Genomic DNA, 22294 nt, shown 5'->3' with positions numbered 1-22294 from the left:
CCTTACCCGGAGAAGCACAGCGACTGAAACGCCAGGGGGCGCCAGCGGCTCAGCTTTCCGACCGCGGGCGGGGCTGCCGGCGGCCGGGAGCCGCCCCGCGGGGGAGCCACCCAGCTTCCCGGCCAGACGCACCGGCGCGGGGGGGGGGGCGCCCTTTCACCCGCCGCCGCTCCCCGCCAAGGCGGCGAGGCCTCCGCCGGGTGCTCACCGGGGGCCGGGCGCTTGCCCGCGTCATTGCACGGGATTCTCGCAAAACCGTCAGCGGGAGGCCGGCGGAGCTTCATTTTCAGTGCGTTGCCCAAGGCTACACAGGCCATGACCGAGCCCTTGTTCTGCACTAGCTTTTGCATCCCCGTGTTCTGCGTGCTACGTACCCCGCACACACGCCCCTGTCATCACAAACCCGCATCCTGCGCCCTTCGGTGTATTTAAAGTCGGTGCCTTCGACCCGGAGATTTCCCGGCTCTGCTGAACTTCTTAGGCACGTCGGGCCCCGTCACCCACTGGGGGGCACCTGCTGCGTCCATCCCAGCGCTGGCCCGAGATGTCACGTGTGCGAGACTTGTTCTCCCGACAGAGTGTAGATTCCAGCCGTTAGCATGAGGCTTGACGCGGAGTCGGTTCTTAATAAACACATGGTGACTAGAGGGCCCACATGCCCAGTGTGTGTGTGTGTGTGTGTGTGTGTGTGTGAGATTAACATAGCTCAGGGCCTGCACAGAGCCAGCAGCAGCAAACCACGGTTGAAAATATGCGATGGAGGATTTAACAGTTTGACGTTTCTGTTTTGTTCTGCCGCCTTTACATTTGTGTCCAGCTGGGCCTGCGAACACCCAGAAGGTGAGGATGAGGAATGTGGGCGCATGTGGCTGGGGGAGGGGGGCAATGCGCCGTGGTACTGGGGAAAGGGGAAGGCACAGGGCAGGGCGCATAGCTTTCCCATGGCGAGAATAAGGCCCACATAGAGAAAGAGAGGGAGGGCGGGAGATGCCAAGATCTGAGCAAGAGCAGAAGGAAAATGAGCCCTGAATAGGAGCCTTGTGTGTGGCCCCATGGTGCTGACTCACCAAGACACAGGGGAAGGAAAACACGCTGGGGCTGAAGAAGGGGCCTGTGTGCTGTGGTCGCCGCTCTAAACCACCCTACCACCCTGAGGACACCCTGTCTGCTCTGAGGCCCCACGCGTTCTGGAAGGCTCTGCTTTGGGCTGGGTGCCCCGGGGGAGCGGGAGAGTGGGTACCGCACAGAAGGGAGAGGGGCAAGTCTTTTGGGAATGCCAAAGGCCCCTCCTGGGAGAGCTCTGTGTTCGGAGTTCAGGTGGGGAAGGAGGACCCGAGGCGGAGGGTCTCTGTCTCCAAGCCTTCAGCCGCCCCCACCTCCACGGGTAGGTCAGACTCGCAGGCGCGGGGCACAGAGATGCTGGTGGCTTCGGCGGCTTCTTGTCCACACCCGAGGAGCAAGGCAGGCCTCATGAGTAAGAGCTTCCCGGAGCTGATGCTAGACAGATGGTAGCACAGCCCGGGGACAGAAGCTCTCCCGGTTCCCCACGCCCCGCCTCACCTCAGCTGTCAAACCGGTCCAGGGACCTGAGGACGGGATTTTTGTGGCAACAAGTACGGCAGGCAGCCCGAGGCCCGTGGGCAGAGGATGAGGCTGGGAATGCGGGGCAGCCCAGGTGAACGAGACCAAAGCCCGGCCGTTGTAGAGAGGCCGGTGAGAGGAGGACTTCTTGGTTCCAGGTCAGCGCTGGGAGGAGCGGTCAGTGCGGGCTGAAGAGACAGCCTGGGCTCTGCCATTCACGAGGCCTGTCAGCTTGGGCCTCGTTCTCCTAACCTGTAACAGGTCAGAGCTAGAACCCAGGGTGGGAAGGGGCCATGTCCGGTGTCTGAGCTTCCTGCTAGCTCTGACATTTGAGGACTCCAGGTGGGTCGGCAAGTCGTCTTTCTCCTTCTTCTTCACCAAAACCCTCAGGCCTTCGGGGTCCTGTTCCTGCTGAGAGGCTCCAGGCTTACTCCAGTAATCCCAGGGGCTTCATACTTAGGTGCATGACTGACAGTAAGCGACTACTCCTAACTCCCCAAATGTATTATTACCGTTTTGACTGTCGTGTGGCCAGGAGAAGGGGAGTGGACTTGAGGGCCGAACGGGGGCCGGTCTGAATCCGAGCCGTGTCACCAGCTCTCAGCCCTGCTCTGCTGTGGGCCTCAGGCGGCCCTGATTTACCTCAGGGGGTGAGAAAGAATCATTGCTCCCCGAGTAGCTGTGTTGTTTAAAGGAAGTAACACGGAAGGGCACCACATAAATACTCCGAAAATGTGCCTGCCCTCCCTGAGAGGCCTTAATCATGGCCCGAAGGAACACAAGAGAGTGTGAGACGGAGATTGGGAGGGGGGAGGCTTACCAGGGGTGTACCCTTGGCTTCCACCGGAACGGACAGAGGGGAGGAAAAAGGGAGGGAAGGCTGAGCTGTGGGAGTCTCTCAGTAGATGGCTCAGCCAACCCTACAGGGGTTTTGAAGCAGGGAATGACCCTTCAGTGTTCCCTTGATTTGGGACAGGAGGCCAGGTTTTTGTCTTTTTGTTTGTTTTGTTTTTTAATTTTACTTATCTGAAAGAGAGCAGGAGCAGGGGGTGGGGGGTGAGGAACAGAGGGAGAGGGAGAAGCAGGCTTCCCGCTGAGCAGAGAGCAGGATGCGGGGCTCGATCCCAGGACCCTGAGCTGAAGGCAGCCGCCTAGCGGACTGAGCCACTCAGGCGCCCTGGGGCCAGGTCTTTATACGGCACGCCAATCAGTCTTTGGACATGAGCTGCCCCTTGAAGGAGAGGTGACCTTGGTCAAGTTAATTTCAGTTCAGGCAATTCCTAGAAGGGGCCTATAGCCGAGGGCTGTTTACTGTCAGCATTTCCGGCAGCTAGGGAAATAAATCCTTCGTTTCTTTTTTTTCTTAAGATTTTATTTATTTGTGAGACAGAGAGAGAGCATGAGTGGAGGGAGGTGCAGAGGGAGAAGCAGACTCACCACTGAGTAGGGAGCCCCCCCCCCACAACGCGGGGCTCAATCCCAGGACCCTGAGATCATGACCTGAGCCAAAGGCAGATGCCAAACTGAGCCCCCCAGGCGCCCCTAAATCCATTTCTGATGGAATCTGAGTGTCTACCGTGTGGTTAGTCTGTTGGACTCTTGTCAAATTAAGTAGGTGACTGACTCCCCAGGGATAAGGCCGATCTTGTTGCAACACTTCCTAGTAATTTCGTGGAGGCAACCACTTCACAGTGGCATGGAGAGCTACACGATACCCCTGTGCTCCCCACTCTAATGGCAAAGCTGCTTTATATCCCTCCAAGGCAGTAAGTCACTCGCAGGTGTCCCAGAAGTCAGACTCGTTCGACGCTTTCCAAAGCTTGATGTTCATTTTTCTTTTGCTGATGGAGGTTTTGAAGGTAGGAGGGAACCCTTATGGGGAATGCAGTATTTTTGCAAGACGGTCCTTTCTCTCTTTGCCTTTTCCTAGGTCTTCCCTACAAGTTACTGGGGGAATGTTTTGCAGAGTGCTGTGCCCCTGGGAACTCCTTCCACCAGCCCCAAGCCCTTGCAGAACGCACACCACATGAAACAGCATTGCATTCTTGGGGACTCCTACTGCCTCTGTCTCTGACCACAAACGAAGACTAGGACAAGCCAATTGAGACATAATGCAAACACAGGGAGATACTGCAGAACCCCCCCAGGTAAAGAATGCTTTGGAAAGAGGAGAAAAGACATTTGCTCCTTTTCTAGTAACTTTTTCCTGCCCACCAAGAGCTCTGTGTGCTACCATAGGGAGAGACAGAGGGAGAGGAGGGAGAATCTCAAGCAGGTTCCACGCCCAGCTCGGAACCCTACATGAGGCTTGATCTCAAGATCCTGAGATCTTGACCCAAGCTGAAATCAAGAGTTGGAGGCTCAATGGACTGAGCCACCCAGGCGCCCCTGTTTTTGTTCAACTTATCTGACCTGATAAAGGTCTCCTGGCATTGGTTAGATCTGAGAATCCACTCCTGGGGGGGGGGGGTTTGTTAGGGCGAGTGGAAGGAGCAATGTGGTGTCCTGTAGGGTTCACACCGGGTCCATCCTAAAAATCAGCCCAGGTACTCACCTAGAGCCTCACTTGGGCTACGGAATCAGACTCCCTAGGGCTGGGGCCTGGGCACGGCCAACAGGCACCTCAGGAGAACCCAGGAAACACAAGTAGTGGAAAGTGGGAAGCCCTGGGGACTTCAATCCAGGCTGGCACTTACCAAGGGCCCTTGTGCGAGCCTCTGGCCCTCAGCGATCTCATCTGCACAGGGGACATAATATGGTGCTTGGACCCAAGTAAGCACTCTTGGCTCTGAATATCATTGAGGTTCCGGCAAACCAGATTCAAGAGTTTAAGACATCTCCGCAGGTCAGAGGCAAAGAGCAAGTTCTTGTGAAAGAACAGGTAAGGGCTGAGGCGCTGTTTCTCAAAATGGGAGCCTCAGGCCACCTGCATCAGCTGGCCCCTAGGCCCAATTCTCAGGAGTCCTTATTTTGGAAGGCTTCTCAGGTTACAGTAAAGTTTGAGAACCACTACCCCAGTCTCCTTTCTCCTCCTCTGCTTTTACCAATGAATTGGCCATTGATAACACTAGCAGATGGGTGCTCTCAAGTTTTCTCATCTGGTTTTACAAATAACTCCCATGGAACAGTGCTCATTGCCTATTTTGGACTCATGATCATGAGAACAGATACAATTTTGAAGCCAGCGTTTCAAGACATTTGAAGTTGTTTGAAGGACCAAGCATCAGAAGAGCACTTTATAAATTAATTATATATATATATATATATATATATATATATATATATATAAATTAATTGACAAGGCTCCTTCCGGGGAAGATGGCGGAGCAGGAGGATCCTAGGCTCACCTGTCCCACAGATACACCTAGATAACACCCACATCAGTATAAATAACCCAGAAAATGACCCAAAGACTGGTAGAGCAATCTCCACAACTAAATGAAGAGAAGAGGCCACATCCAAGAGGGTAGGAAGGGCGGAGACGTGGTCTGGAGCCAAAGAGACCTGCAGGACTGTCCGTGGGAGGGAGGGGCGCTCTGGGCACAGAGAGGGGAGAGGGGGAGACCCCACGCCAGGCATGAGGGACCCGCACTGTGAAGACAAGGCAGCATTGCTGACAGTGAGGCTGTTATGGAAAACAGATATACCCGGTGTTTGCTGAAATGATCATTAACTGGCTTAAATGGTGGAAACTTGACATATGTAAACATCCCCACGGGCTCCACATCTCTTGCACATCAAAGGCGTTCTCAGGTGCTTCTGTCTGCCTACAGCTTGCGCTGGCTCACAGTGCCGCACCTCACCACCGGACTAGGAGACAAGGGATACATTAGTCACTTGTAGAATGCAAGGGCAGGACAAGATCAGGCACTCTTCAGCTCGAGTACATGAATCATGGATGGCTTCAGGGTCTTTGGATCCTGGGAAGCCATCAACCACATTCTGCCTGTTAGTATATCCATTTTTCTGGGAATGGAGTCTAGCATTTCTTAGATTCTCAAAAGGCCCAGAACCCCTTTAAACCCCTCCAGGACTGGATCACCGCAAAGGCTTCCTTCAGCTCTAAGGTTCTCAAGAACCAACAGCCCAGCTCCTTTTGGAGTCTAACCTGGACAGGTCACTGACTTCACCTGGTTTTCGAAAGCCATGGGCGTGCGTACTCCCTCGACACCTGCTCCTTCCCAGACAAAACAGGCCCGGTTGTGCAACAGCCTTCACTTTGTACAAACAAGATTAGATTTTCCCCAGACAGTATGATTTAACTTGTTTTAATGTAGTCTGCTATAAAAATGGATGAAGACTTCTGCATGGCACATTGGGCTTTACAAATGAGAATGACTAGTTAATGCTTGTGGTATGCACTGCGCATCCATCGGCACCTGGTGACTAGCCATCTAGCATCCACAACATGGGTTAGTACCAAAATTGTGAATCGTGGAACTTTTACTTAGCACACACACACGATCTACAGCAAACTTAAATACCAATCTATAATACCTAGCTGGATTATTGGATCCATTGCAGTATTGTGCTTATTTATCTTAGAAGATAGGCAACTAGCAAAAATACACATTTCTTTTGCATCTCCCCACCCCCATATTACACTGTAAAAGAAATACATTATTCAGTGCACTTCCTAAGAAATAAACATCCTTATAGTATCTCTCTCTCTCTCTCTCTATGTATCTATGCCGAAACAAAGGGAAGAGTACAATGCAAATTTTAAGATTACCGTTTAAAGCAAGAGAGGTAATAACACTCTGGGACCGTAGCCCCTCTCCTGTTTAGGAAGGTCAGCTATTTTATCACTTCATTTGGCCGTGCGCGGGAATGAAGTTTAATGCATGATTGCTTTGGGCAGTTTATGAGATACCCCGTTCACCATTTGGTAGACATCCTGGGGCATGAGGAGTATTTTAATTTTTGATGTATTGGCCTTAATCAAACCCTAAGCCCTGGAGACACCAATTGTGATTTATACATTGATCTCCATCACCGGCCCGTCCCCCATCAATTCATACTGGATTAAGAGAAAACAGATTTAAATTACAGCAGGAGGACAGGGCTGCTGGGTAGGTGTTGGCTAGGAAGAATGTATGAGAGGACACCAAGGCCTCTCCATCCCTGTGGACACAAAGTCCTAGAACTACCTTGTCTGAGCTGGGTTGCAGAGTCTTGTTTGGAAGATGGGGATCGTCCTTATATCCTATGGCCTTTGTCAGCTGTACTAGCCTACACGTTGGAAAGAGGGGAGGTGTCTGGCCTCACAAACTCACAATGATGGAAATGACAGAAGTTTCTAGAATGAAAGACGTTGCAACTTGGCAGCTTGTGAGCTAGACCCAGCTGCAGAAGTGTTTAACCAGCAGTTTCAAATTGTTTTTGAGTCTGTTTTGATATTTAAAAGTGAGAATGTTTCTATGAAAATTTGGATTTCACAAGAATTTGAGGAGCTGGTAACCTGGTCTAGCACTACTGCATGGCAACAAGCAGCTGGGGCTGAACAGCAGGGGCCCTTGCCTATCAGAGGGGGCTCAGGCACTTCAGTTTGCTAGGCCTTCCCCCATCCCAGCTGACTTACAGCACTTGATTGAGTGATCTGTTTCAGTCATTTAGATGGCCAGTTGAGTTTTGTGACACTGCGGTTTTTGGCCCTGGCATTTTAGGACGCTGACGACCTGACTTCATCTGGAATTTCCGCCCCCCATCCCCATGGACAAGATTCCTCCTTTGACCGACTGGGTCCCAGCCACACTGAGTTGCTGTTAGGTAATCTTAATGTGCATTTCTACTCACCCTTTACGCTCTATTGCAAACTCCAAAGATACAATCACACTAATATTTATGTGTTTAAGTGTGTGTGTGTCAGACACGCAAAGGGCTGTGTATCTATACAGATCTATGTATACTTCCATTTAGGGAAAAGTTAATTTGGTTGCACAGATACACCAAGTGCTGGCAGCTCCGAGAGTAAGTGTAACAATTTGGTAAAACCTATATAATTCTGACTTATAATATTACAGAGACAATGAACTTAAGTTATTGCTTTTTGATTACATAATAAAGATCTCATCCTGTTGCAAAACTTTTTATACAGAACGAGTAACCATTTCCTATTCAAGTAATAGCAATTGGAATCAGAAGTTCCTTACACAACAGTAACGCCTGAAGATATTTTTTGAATGGAGATGTGATTTCATTCTATTCAAGGACTGCTGCGGGAAACTGGGAGTGACTTAATTTTTCAGAAGTACGAGGAAATCAGCACCCCCCACTGCCTCCTGCCCGGGAGGGCTTCTCAAGGGCTCTATAGAGCTCAGCTCAGTGGTGAGGTCACACCCACCTTTGGATTCCCCTTCTGACGCAGCCTTGTTTCTGAACCCAAAGCTTGTATTAAAAACAGTAAAAGAGGTTTAAAAGCAGTGTTGTTTTTTTAACATTCAGGATTCACAGAGGATCTCATTTTCTGCAATTAGATGATCCATTTTGTGTTTTCGCTGCAGAATCACATTCGCATGGCAGTCTTATTTCAGGCACTTTTGAGACATGTTCATCTGGAATAAAAATCTGCACGAACCACTTCTGCATAATTCACAATGAGTGTTGAGCGATTCCAGTCCCAAAATAGACAGCAAATCACCACCTGGTCCTCAATTAGCTTTCTCCATCACAACGAGATGGTGACTGCTGAGCTTGAGATGTCTTTGAGGTGCCCTTCCAGCTTCAGTACAAAGGTGTGAGGCATAAAAAGCCAAACGACTCAGTTTCTACTTAAAAAAAATACAAAAAGGCGAAATACACTAAATGGACTCTACGGATGGTTTCAGCTACTGTCAAAATAAATAACATGATCTGACTCAACGGTTGGACTCCGAGCTCTTGGACGAAATCTGGTGGAATGTCAGCCGTGGAAACTCCCGCGAGGGACTAGCTGCTGGTAGGCAGGAGTATCTCCACGTCCTTGCCGTTAGCCACGACAGCCGTGGAAGAGCAGCTGACGGCTAGGTCTTCCGTGGTGGCCAAAGAGGAGGCCTGGGAATGAGTTTTGGTCAGTGGAGTGGTGGTGGATGGAGAAGGGGTGAGGCCAGGCTTTTTGGGTGGGATGGGTGGAGGGTTTCCTCTCTCAGCCCTGGGGATGGTGGGGGACTTGATCCCTGGAGACAGAGGGCTCAGCGGACTGGACACTTTCCCTGGAGTGGGGGAATGGCTGGCGTCGCCTCTTGGGCTGGCAGTGTTGGCCAGATTCCGATAGTCTGTGCCAAAGGGAGAGCTGTTGGGGGAGACAGGCTTGATTGGCCCTTGCTGGCTAGTGAATCTGGAGAGCACCTGAGTGACGGTGTTGCGGGCCAGCTGCTTGGCGGCAGAGTTGTCTATGAGGGTGGGCGACAGGTCCCTGGATGGGGGGCTCTGCACACCACTGGCCTGCTGGTCCTGATCCGCTTGGGACTGAAATTTGTGCCGAGCCGCCTGGAACCGCTGGTTGATCCCCACTTGGTAGGATGACTGGTAGCCGGGGCTGCTGGCTGAGGACCCCAGCAGGCGCTTAGTCAACACTGGGGAGGAGCAAGGAGAGGATGTGAGGGAGGAGGAGGCCGTGCTGCTGGGAGACAGGGAGCCCCCACTGGACGGGAGGTGAGCAGGTGCTGGGCCAGGAGTCTCGATTCCCACAGGACACCCGCCGTTCTCCACCGCTTTCTCTTGGGCCGACCCCACAGGCCTCTCTCGTGGAGGCACTTGGTTTTCGCCGCTGCTGCCTACCACCAGCTCCTTGGCAGTCTGTACCTCTGGCTCCAAATGGCCGTTGGTTTTTGCGAACGAGTAAGCAGGAGTGGCGGGACCAGGCGGCCCGGCGGCGCTCACCTTGGCTGCGCTGCTCCCCTGGCTTCTCTCCGTTTGGCAGAACACAGACACCAGCGCGGGAGGCTCAGTCACCGTGCCTTTCGACACGGTCACCGGCCTCCTCGCTTGCTCAGGAGGGCTACTGTGCAGGTGAGAAGCCTCCAGAGCCTTCACTATCTTCTTTAGGCTTTCCATCTCTTCCTTCAGGGTTTTGGTCCGGTTCTCTTCTCGGTTCAGTTTTGCCCTCAGTTGTTCTCGCTCGATGTCGAACTCGGACAGCTGCTTCTCCACCTGCGCCTCGGTCTGCAAGCCCCGCCTCCTCTCGGCCGCCAGTTCCTCCTCGAGCTTACTCGCGCGGCTCTTCTCCTTCTCCAGCTTCAGGCTCAGCTCGCCGGCCTTCTGCCCCTCCTCGGCCGCCTTGCCCGTGGCTTTCCTGCACTCGAGCGCCAGCAGGGACGACAGCTGCTTGTGACGGCAGCGCTCCTCCTCCAGCTGACTGGACAGCTTCTTCTGCTCTTTCTCGAACTTTTTCACCTGGGACTTCTCAAATTCCAGCTAGAAGAGAATGCCACCGGACAGCCTGATTAGGGTAAGACCACAAAGAGAGCGGTTGCAAAACACCCCGGCGGGCTCTGGTCTGGCGCACGGCTGCCCCGCACGCCGCGAGCTTAGCTCCCGTATCTCCGAAGCATCGGAGCCCCTACCACCCGAACGTGCGCACTAGGGTTTAACTTTCTCTGCTGATTTCGGAGGCACTTCTAGTTCTTACGTTGGCGGCGGCGGGAATCCGTGTTGCAGGTCTGCAGAGGGGTCAGAAGATCAGAACCGCTCAGCACTGATAACAGAAAGCCGCACACAGCGGGTTTCGTGATGAATGCGGATGAAAACAAAACTATTCATTTATTCATCTTAACTCCAGTATAGTTAACGTAGTGTTCCGTCAGTTTCAGGGGTACAAGACAGGGCTCATCATCCTAAGTGTACTCTTAAGAAAACAAAACTTTTCAAGTTTCAGTAATCATTCTTTCTGGTCTTAAAAACAAACAAATAGTTGCATTTAAACTGTACTTTTGACTCTGAAAAACAAACTGAGGGTTCTAGAGGGGAGGGGGGTGGGAGGATGGGTTAGCCTGGTGGTGGGTATTGAGGAGGGCACATTCTGCATGGAGCACTGGGTGTTACGCATAAACAATGAATCATGGAACACTACATCTAAAACTAACGATGTAATGTATGGGGATTAACATAAGAATAAAAAAAAAAACCCAAAAAACTGTATTTTTGAGAAAAAAAATAAAACAAGACGACACCGGAGAGGGAGACAAACCATAAGAGACTCTTAACCATAGGAAACAGACTGAGGGTTGCCGGGGGTGGGGAGGCACGTGATGTAATGAGCGCTGGGTGTTACAGAAGACTGATGAATCACTGACCTCGACCTCTGAAACTAATATTATATGTTAATTAATTGAATTTAAATTAAAAATAAATACATAAATAAACTGCTTTTTACACAAATGCAGTCTATTTTAATTATTATTTCCACCCTATTTAAGGCACAGAAACTCTTGAGCAAGTGGGAAAGGGTTGATGGAACCCTATTAGTCAATGTTTTTCAAACTCATTAACGGATGAGGAAACCAATCTCATGAGCCACGATTAAAGTTTAAAAAAAATGAATGGCTATTGTAAGCAGTAAGGGTTATATATAATTTCATGAGATTTTTGTTTCAGGCATGTGTTTATGTATGTCTATACACTGGGTTGTGATGTCAAATGTATTTGTTACTGGATTCCCAAGTCAAAATGCTTGAGAGTTCGAAGCTAGTGTTCCCAAAGTATGTTCTACGGGATGACAGTCCCACAGTGAGTGAGCTCTGTCAAAAAAAGATTCTATGTGAGGTACCTGGGTGGCTCAGTCTGTTGGGCGTCTGCCTTTGGGTCAGGTCATGATCCCACGGTCCTGGGATCGAGCCCCGTGTTGGGCTCCCTGCTTGGTGGCGAGCCTGCTTCTCCCTCCTCTCCCCGCTCCTGCTCTCTCTCGCTATCCCTGTCTCTCTCAAATAAATAAATAAAAAATCTTAAAAAAAAAAAAAGATTCTATGAAGACGTAGATTTGCTAAACTTAGAAACCATCTTGTTCTTTTTCTGTACTCAAGGGTCTTAGAAATTAGAAACCTATTTAACTTTGTGGCCAGTATTTCCCAGATTTATTTGACCACAAGGCCCTTTGTTTCGGAGCAACACTAATTTACACCCTGCAGGACTATCTTTGAGAAATGCTATTCTAGCCGCATGGTGCTGTGACCCCCTCCACCGTCACCACCTGCTGAGTCAGCCGCTCTCTCTCTTTCTCCAGCATGTAGGTGACATCATCTCCTTCAGCTGTGTCCTGCGCATGCCTCTGCCTTTCTTCCTCAAGGTCTAGGATCACCTTTAAAAGAATTAAAGAAACAAAAATTCCAAATATCAAGAAAACACACTTATAACACAACACAATTAAATACTAAGCACCTCTCATAGTTCCAGAGATCAATCCATCCATCCCAGTCAGGGCCATCAAGGATCACTTTATCTAGTAGGGTGAAAGATATGCGAGCTATGTGCTAGAAAACAGTAAGATCTATGCTTTATTTCAGGATGCACAAAATGGCAAGTAAATAGAAGAGAGCAACTAAAGAGCTCTAGGGGTTGAGAAGGTTTCTGAGAATTAATAGATCCAGCAACTGCAGGCAGTTTGCTCAGACTAGGGGATGGGGGCAGGTGATGAAGCAAGACAGGACCACGGAGAGCTGAAAGCTGAGATCCTCCCCTCAAGCTCAAATCACTGTGCCCTGCATTAGTTAGTAACATGCATTTTGTATATAGTTAGCTGAGAGGTGGAGAGACTTTTGAGCTCAGCCTGCACATAAAAAGCCTCAACACTTGGGATCCTACGTGGAGATTTTTCAGAAGTCCTTTTAATTAATCTGCCTACCCCATTCCACTTATCCTGGCACCAAAGGATTAAGCCCAATTTGAAGGTGAATACGGTACACATTTAAAGGGACATTTCCAAAAAATAAATAAATAAATAAAGGGACATTTCCCACATAATCCCACCTGTAACTGCACAAGATTCTGAAAGGCCAGGGATTTCTTAGCAGCTTCTGTTCCTGCTTCCCAGGTGCCTTGGCCCAGACCTCTAGGGCATAGCCCTGTCCTCCCATCTCTCAGTGTTTCTCTTCACTAATGGTTTTCTTGAATGGAGAGAGAAGAGTTTCTGGGACATGAAGCCCAAAATGTTTTCATTTAACAAAAATGAAAACATCTTGGTGTTCTTCCTTTTGGTTTAAAAAAAAAAAAAGCCTAACTTGGGGCGCCTGGCTGGCTCAGTCATCAGAGCATGGGACTCTTGATTTCGGGGTTGTGAGTTCAAGCTCCACGTCGGGTGTAGAGATTACTTAATAAAATCCTAAAGAAAACCAAAAACCAAAACAAAAAAACCCCCCAAAACCCTAACTTTTCAATTTAATAAAGAAAAACAATTTTGGCTAATGGTGGTCCATCATCTCCTCCCCTTTTGGAAAGCCCTCTAAAATTACAGAAATGTAATGAAAAGATAAAAACCCTCAAAGACAGAGATTGTAGCAGACGAGAAATGTTAATAACATTTGAAGAGGGCAGGAGGCAGGAGGGTGGTAGCTACTTTGGTATGGGGGAGGAAGCTGTTTTGCCCTGCACGGCCCCAGAGAGATCTGGAACCTGGAGGCGGCCGGTGCTGCAGAGGAGAGGTGAGATGTGGGGCAGGAAACAAGGGCACTGGCTCAAAATCTGTGTTTTCCAGAAGGTATTTGTCCCCTCAACCTGATTCCTGTACATAGAATGTTAGGCATCCACTGCCCAGGCATAAGGCAGATGTTTATCCTCAGAAGAAACAGAATGTGGCAGGCTCAGGATTTGGGAATACCAGAGAATGAGGGTGAGAAAAGGGGGATGTGTCTGTTTTAGGAAGGTGGTAGGGTGGAATGGGAGGCAGGGTGTAAGATAAATCCATATCTATAACGAGAGGAAGCATTAATATAAGTGTCAAGAACTGATAAGCAGGGGGGATAGTATACCATTTAGAAATATGGAATTTAGTTACCAAAATAAATGGTCAAAAGGAGAAAGTGGTTGTCTCTGAATATGGAGGAGAAGAGGGAATGGGGAGAGGTGGACGAGGGAACTCTGTGTTACATAATAAGCAGGGTAAGCATGTAATTTACAGTTCAAACCACAACACTTCTGAGAGTCAAAGAGGGTATTCTTAATGACTATGCTGAGGCAACTCAACTGGGACATCAACTGGGACTCTCTTGGGCAAACAGGGACAATAAGCACCCTAATTATAAGCCTCTAGGTACTGTTTGATTTGTAACAAAGTCAGTGTTTTACTTTGATAAAACACTTACAAACAGGCAGTTGGTTTGAAAATATTTAACACTCAAAGAATCTTACATTGAAATATAGTATTAAAGAATTTTGAGTTATTTTTAACTTCTTCCTCTCCCTCATCACCTAGAGCCACAAATCATCCCATCACTACACCTTTCATGGGCGTCACAGCCAGCCAACCCTTCAGGGCAGCTCAGCTGCTTCATGGAGGAAGGGGGAAAAAGGCCCATCAAACAAGCACGCTGTGAAGACTTTCTTAGAGGATTACGTAAAAGGCCCCCAAACTTAGGCAACTATCTCAGACCCACCAACGCATTTTAAACTGGGCATAAATGTCTTCAGATTAGTTCATTCTAGACCAGAGGTTAAACTCTGCTGGGTCTTCTGTATATTTTTGGGGGGGATCACGGAACATCTGAGGCCAATTCCATGGTTAAGAATCTCCACCCCAGGGGTGCCTGGGTGGCTCAGTCGTTAAGCATCTGCCTTTGGCTCAGGTCATGATCCCAGGGTCCTGGGATGGAGCCCCATATCGGGCTTCCTGCTCTGCGGGAAGCCTGCTTCTCCCTCTCCCACTCCCCCTGCTTATGTTCCTTCTCTCACTGTCTCTCTCTTTCTGTCAAATAAATAAGTGAAATCTTAAAAAAAAAAAAAAAAATCTCCACCCTGGCCTTTCATTTGGACACTGGGAAGAGTAAGAAAAATCATGGGCAAGACCTATGCCTAAGCAATCTGTCAGGTGCATTTTAAGCAGATGGCTCTCTAACGTAGGTAATCATAAAAGTAAACTAAAGTACATCAATTTGCAGCTGCTGACCCAATTTTTCAGAATAAAATGCTTCCTACTTAAATGTGTTGATGTCTCCCTTGCTGGTATAAATCTAAACCAATAGTTTTAGAAAATGTAGATTCTAGCCAAGCATCTTTTACAGGCCAAATCTGAGTGGTAAATCAGGTCGGGGAATAAAATCACAAGCACTAGAATTCCAATGAGATGAGGTAGAGGAAAGCACAGGTTTGCCTAACTAGGGGCTGTAAGATCTGGAGCCAAACGCGCGCACGCGCGCACACACACACACACACACACACACTTTCCTAATGGGGCAGAACAGCTTTAAGGTAAACAATCCTCGGGACTGTTTACGGTTTTAGAAGTAAAAAGCAACGAATCTCAAAACTAGAGATATATAGGGGCGCCTGGGTGGCCCAGTTGTTAAGCGTCTACCTTCGGCTCAGGTCATGATCCCAGGGTCCTGGGATCGAGCCCTGCATCGGGCTCCCTGCTCTGCAGGAAGCCTGCTTCTCCCTCTTCTACTCCCCCTGCTTGTGTTCCCTCTCTCGCTGTGTCTCTCTCTGTCAAATAAATAAATAAAATCTTTAAAAAAAAACCAACAAAACTAGAGATATATAAAAACAATCCATTGGCTTGCATGTTTATAATCAGGTAAATTCTCTCTCTCTCTCATACAGCATTCCCCAAATACCTGTTAATCTTGCTATTTATCACTTAAGTAAGCAAATAGGGAACGCTCTGTTCAGCCACAAGCTTGGTCAAACCCCAATTTGTTGCCAAAGGTTGGATGTTCAAGAGCTGAAAAAACAGAGCAAGTGTTTTGGAGGGTCCTATCAGGAAGGAATGCCATCTTAAATAATGTGTCTGGCATAGTCCCTAAATTTAACATGTTGAGTAACTTGTGTTTTCTCTCTGAGCTCTTGGCTCCTGGGTAGGCTGAGGGGCTTCTGACACCTGGGAGACCTCCCAGTTGAATTACTGTGGGAACCGGCGGCTGACAAGACAGGATCAGGCATCATTTATCACGAGAGTTTATGGGGCACGAGGCAGGTGGGTGAACGTACTTTGCGGTGCCTGCTCTCGGCGGCAGCCAGCTGGGACAGCATACGCTCCTGCATGCTCTTACACTGCTTCATCACCACCTTAAGGACAGAGAGTGGGTTTGTGCAGACTGGCTGCTTTTCGCCATCATTCTTCTCCTTCAGTGTCTCGAAGTCTCTCTGTAGAGCCATTAAAGGATCACTGATGTTGTATTTTCCATAGCGTTCTTCAATGAAAGTATCTCTGTGTTGGGCCTGGGAAAGAGGAAAAAATGAGCATTTTGCTAATTTTAACACTATTGCGGAGGGGGATTTGCTAGGAGTTATACGTTAAAGATGGTAGTGTGAGTATGAATGGAACCTGCTGACTACAAATCTGATTGGTGATTGGGCCATTTTAATGTAGAAACGACACCAGAAAGGGGGCATGGTATAATAATATTAAAGAGGACAAATTCTTACGTAGAGCTAACTATGTATTAAACATGGTTATAAGCATTTACATTCACATTAACTTACTTAAATTTTATTAGCCTTTAAGATAGTGCTATCATTTTCAATTTGCAGATGAGAAAACTATTATAATGTGGTCAAGTAACAGGTTACTCATTTAGCAAGTGGTCAGAATCAGGATTTAAACCTAGGCAGTCTGGCCTTCAGCACCATGCTTACTGCCTCTGCTTATGAATGCTTGTAACTGCCAGCAGGGATACCTTATCCTTTCTTTCTGTGTTATGGCATTTGCGTTTCTAAAATATGGTAAACATGAGAATTTTGAGTTTAACTATTTAGGGATGTAACAAGGCGGCTGCAGATAAGTAAAGAATGCTAAAAGTGTTTCCACGTTATATTCTACGACATTTGTGATCTGAACATACAGAACCTCACTCAGTTATCGGTCGCTCAAGAGGGCAGAGGCACTCACGACCAGAGGTGCAGACAAAATCCCTTCTACCTGCTGCCAAATTCCACCCCTTCTTCTAGTCTCTCTTCCCTGCTACCTGCCATCTTCCTTTCTGTCCCCTTCAGGGCTTGGTGGGCTTCAGGGATGAGAGAGAAGGTGAGCAGGGAATGCGGGCTGGTGCTGGAGTCTGGTTTAGGGCTTTGGGCCTGCGTGCCAAATTGGATCCAAAGATCAGGAAGGGAGTGGAAAGATATTCTTTGGCTTCCCTATTCTTTCAGGTCTACTAGGAAGGACCTGAAGTAATACTCCGTATGAGCATTACATATTACATGCAGGTGAACAGAGTGACATTAACAATTACTTTACTACACAGACATTAAAAAGGTTCCTGAGACATTTTACAATGAAAAAAAAGGCAAGTGTTAATACAGCATTGAAGAAACGTTCTCAAAAACCACAGCAAAATACTATATAATTTAAACTCTCAAATGAAATCTAGTCATGAAAACTGTTATTTATCAATTTTTAAAAAATTATTTCACCAAAAGCTAGGTTTTCTTTTTCTTTTTTGGGGGGTGGGAGGAGCTAGGTTTTCTTACTACCCGCATCCACGAAGAGGAACGCATTTGAAAAGAAAGGGAAATTCACAATTCGATGGCTATGCTTAAAAAACAAAGCAAAACAAAAACAAAAAAAACCCTTCAAGACACTAGAGCAAACATGGGATTTAACACAGAAGTATGTTTCAGTCCTGAAAACATGATGCATCCTTCATTAGACTGTCCAAGTTTAAGACCTAGGAATCACTTAGATTTATGCTATCAATTTGTGTTGGTATCAACTGGCAAATGTTCAAAGCAGAGTTAGAAACCCTGGGTTTTACTGCTGGCTTAACTACAACCATTAAGACAAAAATTTTTTTTTTTTTTTTTTAACTAATTTCTACACCCAACGTGCGGCTCGAACTCATGACCCTGAGGATCAAGAGTCGCAGTTCCTCTGACTTGAACCAGCCAGGTGCCCCTAACTACAACCATTTTAAATGATGACATTATTGGGGTATTTGGATAAGACTGGTATACTGGAACTATGAAGAACCAAACTGATTTGTTCCTTTTAGTTACCATCTTAAGATAACCATCTTCCTGCCCTTACTACAAGTGTGTGTGCGTACATGTGGGTGTGTAAGCATGTGGATTAAAGGGGTAAGGATTTGAAAGATAGAGTCCAAGACAGACTCCTATTTTTTCAGCTCCCAATTAAAAAGAAAATCCTCAGTAAAATTTCAAAATAGTCTTTATTCCATTTTAGAATGGAGAAAGACAAGACCACTTCCTGAACCGGCTATTTTTATTCATTTTTAACATCATGGCAAGAGTAAAACAGAAAAGGCTAGTTTTTAGTTACATTTTTAAAAGGAATAGTGTCAGACAACAGAGACTCATCAATATTTTCCTTTCACCAAGAACATCTGTTTCTTTAAGTTCAGGTATAAGAACTTGAGATTGACAACCCAGGATTTGATGAAAGTACCTGTTTGTAGCTACTTATGTCCTAAAGGCAAATCCAAGTTCAGAAAAATGCTCAAAGGAAGCAAGAGGAAAAAAGACTCTCTTTGAAAAGTTGAAATTCCACTTTTCTTACTGTCACGTTGTTTTATTCATGATTACCATTTTGGTCTCATTAGCGATGGGAAAGGAATGATTCTTGGTACCGAAACTGGTTTGGTAGGGCAGAAAGGAACACGGAAACCTGAGTAGGTCTACAGCCTTCTCCTTTTCAGGACAGCATGGAGGAAGTGGGATGGGAGAGCAAGAGCTAGGAGTACGATTCATGACCTTGACAGATCTGCTGAGAAGCTGTCTCTCAGGCTGGAGTATACAGCTAACTAATACTTAAAAACATGACTTTTTAAAACCCACACTGTTATTATCCTGTATAATTAATAAGCATCACTGAGTTACGAGTAATAGATGAGGAGCTTCTTTGGTGAGGTCTCAGACTTCTCTGAGAACAGTTGTTAAGCTGTCTGTTTTCTCTTGAAGTACTTCACAGTAATTCCATAATCACTTGCATAGTAATTACAAGTTATACAAAATTGGTGGTTTTGCACATAAATGAAAAGAATCTGTGGAATAATCTAAAAAAGGCTCCTTGTCACAAAACAATTCTTTTAAGTACATTCCAATATGGGGCCCAGATATAGGGAAAGTGAATTCAAAGTCTGTATTTATTATAACAAAACAATGGATTAGAAAATGGGAAATGGACTATGGTATTTTTCAACCAACTTAACGCCTCAGTCGGGTGGATTGTATGGATGACAGGTTTAATAGAACAAATAATAACAACAACCACCAAAAATAGATGTTAAGAATTGAAGAATGAAAAGAGCTTTCATGGAGGTGTGTATTGGTTATCTATTCCTGCATAACAAATCACTCCCAAATATAGCAGCACAAGCAGTAAACCTTTTTTTTTTTTTTTAATCTCACACAGTTTCTGAGGGTCAGGAATCTAGAAGGGTTTGAGCTGGGTGGTTCTGACTCTGTGTCTCATGAGGCTGCTGTCGAGTTGGCCAGGGCTGCAGTCATCTGAAGACAGTTGGGCTGGTGCATCCATTTCCCAGCTTACTGGGATGTTGGCATAGGCTTTGGGTCCTTGCATGTGCTGGCTTCCCACAGAGCAAGTGACATGACAGAACAAGAGAGAGAGAAAAGAGAGAGGAGAGAGAGGGTGGGGGGGCTGAGAGGGAGGGAGGGGGCGGAGAGAGAGATCGACACCAAGATGGGTGTCCCAGTGTCTTTTATAACTTAAAGTTATAAAGTTAAGTGACTGATGTATTCTCCTGGTGACACAGACTAACCCCGGCAAATGTGGGAGGGGACTAAACAAAGGTGTGAATATCAGCAGGTGGGGTGGGGCGCCTGGGTGGCTCAGTCCTTAAGCGTCTGCCTTCGGCTCGGGTAGTGATCCCAGGGTCCTCGGATTGAGCCCCACATCGGGCTCCCTGCTTGGCCCTCTCCCCCTGCTTGTGTTCCCTCTCTTGCTATGTCTCTCTCTGTCAAATAAATAAATAATATCTTAAAAAAATATATATCAGCAGGTGGGGACATTGGGGGCCATCCTGGAGGCTGGCTACCACAAGGTGAATGAGTAGATATGCTACTACTATGGTTTACATCTCAAGTCCCTACTACATACTAAAAACTGTTAAGGCTGAGTTTTAATACTTTAATGGTATTTCATCTATTTTATAAGAAATTTTAAATGATCTGGATTTGACTTTTGAAGGGAGGAATTCAGTAATACAGCTAAAATCAATTAACTTCTTGCAATTTCATTATTTTCACTTCACTGACAACATGTATCTTAACTGAACAGAAATTTCTACATTGTCAGAAAACACCATGGCTTTTAATTTCAGACAACAGGAATATAATTGGCTGGATAGACAGATTCACTGATAGAGGGTATTGCTACAGCAGACGAAACACACTAGTCATGTATTACTCACTTTTCCTGTCACAGGCTGAATGAAGCACCACCACTACTAAAAGCTTAAAATAAAATTGTATAATGTTCTTGGAGCCTGCCATGCTTGCTCTCCAAAATTTTCAGCTTTGCTACGACAAACTTCAAAAAGAAATATGAAACAGTCACCTCCTCCCCCCTCCCCAATATAATTTATACTATTAGATATATCACATATGACAATATACATAAATAGTATAATATAATACATAAAAACAGTGCACTATATATATATATAGTACAGTATAATAGTATCCTATTATAGGAATATATGTGTGTGTATCTATCTGTACATTTTTTTCCAATCTTAAAGTAGGAAATCAACCTCTTTATTCTTTGGATGATCATGTTGGTGATCACCAACATGAAAAATGGTTCCAAATCTAAAAGTGAAGACTTAAGGCTCACCTAACCGGGGGTTTACGTTCAAGTACAAGTTTTATTTTCAAGACTCTGGCTGGTACCCTAACTGGATTAGGATACATCTTTGCAATTTACTGCCAATTCAAAATGATACTTTTTTTTTTTTTAAAGATTTTATTTATTTATTTGACAGAGAGACAGCGAGAGCAGGAACACAAGCAGGGGGAGTGGGAGAGGGAGAAGCAGGCTTCCTGCCGAGCAGGGAGCCCGATGTGGGACTCGATCCCAGGACCCTGGGATCATGACCTGAGCCGAAGGCAGACGCTTAACGACTGAGCCACCCAGGCGCCCTGAAATGATACTTTTAAAAGTAATCACCAATACAAACTTTGTGCCTTTATAAATATCTGACTATCTCTATGCCAGAGACCAGAAAGACCAGAGAACATGACTCTAGGATGGTTTTATTTATTTATTTTTTTAAAGATTTTATTTATTTATTTGACAGAGAGAGACACAGCAAGAGAGGGAACACAAGCAGGGGGAGTGGAAGAGGGAGAGGCAGGCCTCCCGCGGAGCAGGGAGCCCGATGTGGGGCTCGATCCCAGGACTCTGGGATCATGACCTGAGCCAAAGGCAGACGCTTAACAACTGAGCCACCCAGGCGCCCCTCTAGGATGGTTTTAATTAACGCAGCACAAAATCATGTTAAAAACTATCCTTTTCACACACAAGTTGAATCTACTAATCCTCAAATAATTTATACTCTGGAGTCCCTGATAAACTATTAAGTAGCTGCCTGAGTAACTGGAAATAAAGCAACCATTCTGGATAAAGATGCAACAACATTACAACAAGTATACCCTTTGTTCTGGAAGTTCCTTTTACTTGCTCAAAGAAAACTAGATTTCAATATTTGACAATATCGATTAGAGAGGATTTAGCCACATTTGAATTAAACTTTAATTTTTGGAAAAGAGTACAAAACTTGACGTGAAAATTTTTTTTTTTTAAAAGATTTTATTTATTTATTTGAGACAGAGAGAATGAGAGAGACAGAGAGCACATGAGAGGGGGGAGGGTCAGAGGGAGAAGCAGACTCCCTGCCGAGCAGGGAGCCCGATGCGGGACTCGATCCCGGGACTCCAGGATCATGACCTGAGCCGAAGGCAGTCGCTTAACCAACTGAGCCACCCAGGCGCCCTTGACATGAAAATTTTTATGATTTAAAAAATACTTAAAAAATATATTTTATTTATTTATTTGACAGAGAGAGACACAGCAAGAGAGGGAACACAAGCAGGGGGAGTGGGAGAGGGAGAAGCAGGCTTCCTGCAGAGCAGGGAGCCCGATGCAGGGCTCGATCCCAGGACCCCGGGATCATGACCCGAGCCAAAGGTAGACGCTTAACAACTGAGCCACCCAGGCACCCCTAAAAATACTTCTAACATTATTGAAAACCCAGTGCTCTTTCCACTTAACCATAAATGCTATTTTCTCAAATCTATACATTTATTTTCTGTACACTGATTTTAATACATTTTCTATACATTTATTTTCTTTAATAATTTTTGGCTCTGGAGTCTAATAAGAGAACTGGGATTGTATCTGGGCTCTACGACTTTCTATCTGTATAACTTCTCTGTCCCTCATCCGTAAAATTAAGGTAACGATCTACCTATAGATTTGTTATAAAAATTAAATGAGTAATATAAAATGCTTCCTATAACTACCTGGCACATAGTAAGTACTATAAATAGGAATTAATTTTTCAGTAACCAAGTTTAGGATATAGGCTTTCCTTTATTTTAGACCCAATGACTA

The 22294-nt window shown here is 46.4% G+C and overlaps 2 protein-coding genes across 4 annotated transcripts in view; one reads left to right on the top strand and one right to left on the bottom strand.

Moving 5' to 3' along the window:
- ST7L (suppression of tumorigenicity 7 like) overlaps positions 1 to 22294 on the top strand; it is a 164053-nt gene that overhangs the window by 112860 nt on the left and 28899 nt on the right. The gene's annotated exons all lie outside the window — the stretch shown is intronic.
- The window catches only part of CTTNBP2NL (CTTNBP2 N-terminal like), a 52198-nt gene continuing 35737 nt past the window's right edge, over positions 5834 to 22294 (bottom strand). For all 3 annotated transcript variants that reach the window (XM_081815674.1, XM_081815675.1, XM_081815676.1), the window contains 3 exons: positions 15694 to 15924; positions 11747 to 11854; positions 5834 to 9975 (listed from right to left, as the gene is read on the bottom strand). In XM_081815674.1, the coding sequence (XP_081671800.1) occupies positions 8509 to 9975; positions 11747 to 11854; positions 15694 to 15924 (1806 nt within the window). In that variant the 3' untranslated portion in view covers positions 5834 to 8508. The remainder of the gene's footprint in view (positions 9976 to 11746; positions 11855 to 15693; positions 15925 to 22294) is intronic.

This window comes from Leptonychotes weddellii, chromosome 4 (genome assembly GCF_054177405.1).
Source record: "Leptonychotes weddellii isolate Sample4059 chromosome 4, ASM5417740v2, whole genome shotgun sequence".
NCBI classification, from domain to species: Eukaryota; Metazoa; Chordata; class Mammalia; order Carnivora; family Phocidae; genus Leptonychotes; species Leptonychotes weddellii.
The sequence above is the reverse complement of the archived record's forward strand: the minus strand, read 5'-3'. Positions and strand labels throughout refer to the sequence as shown.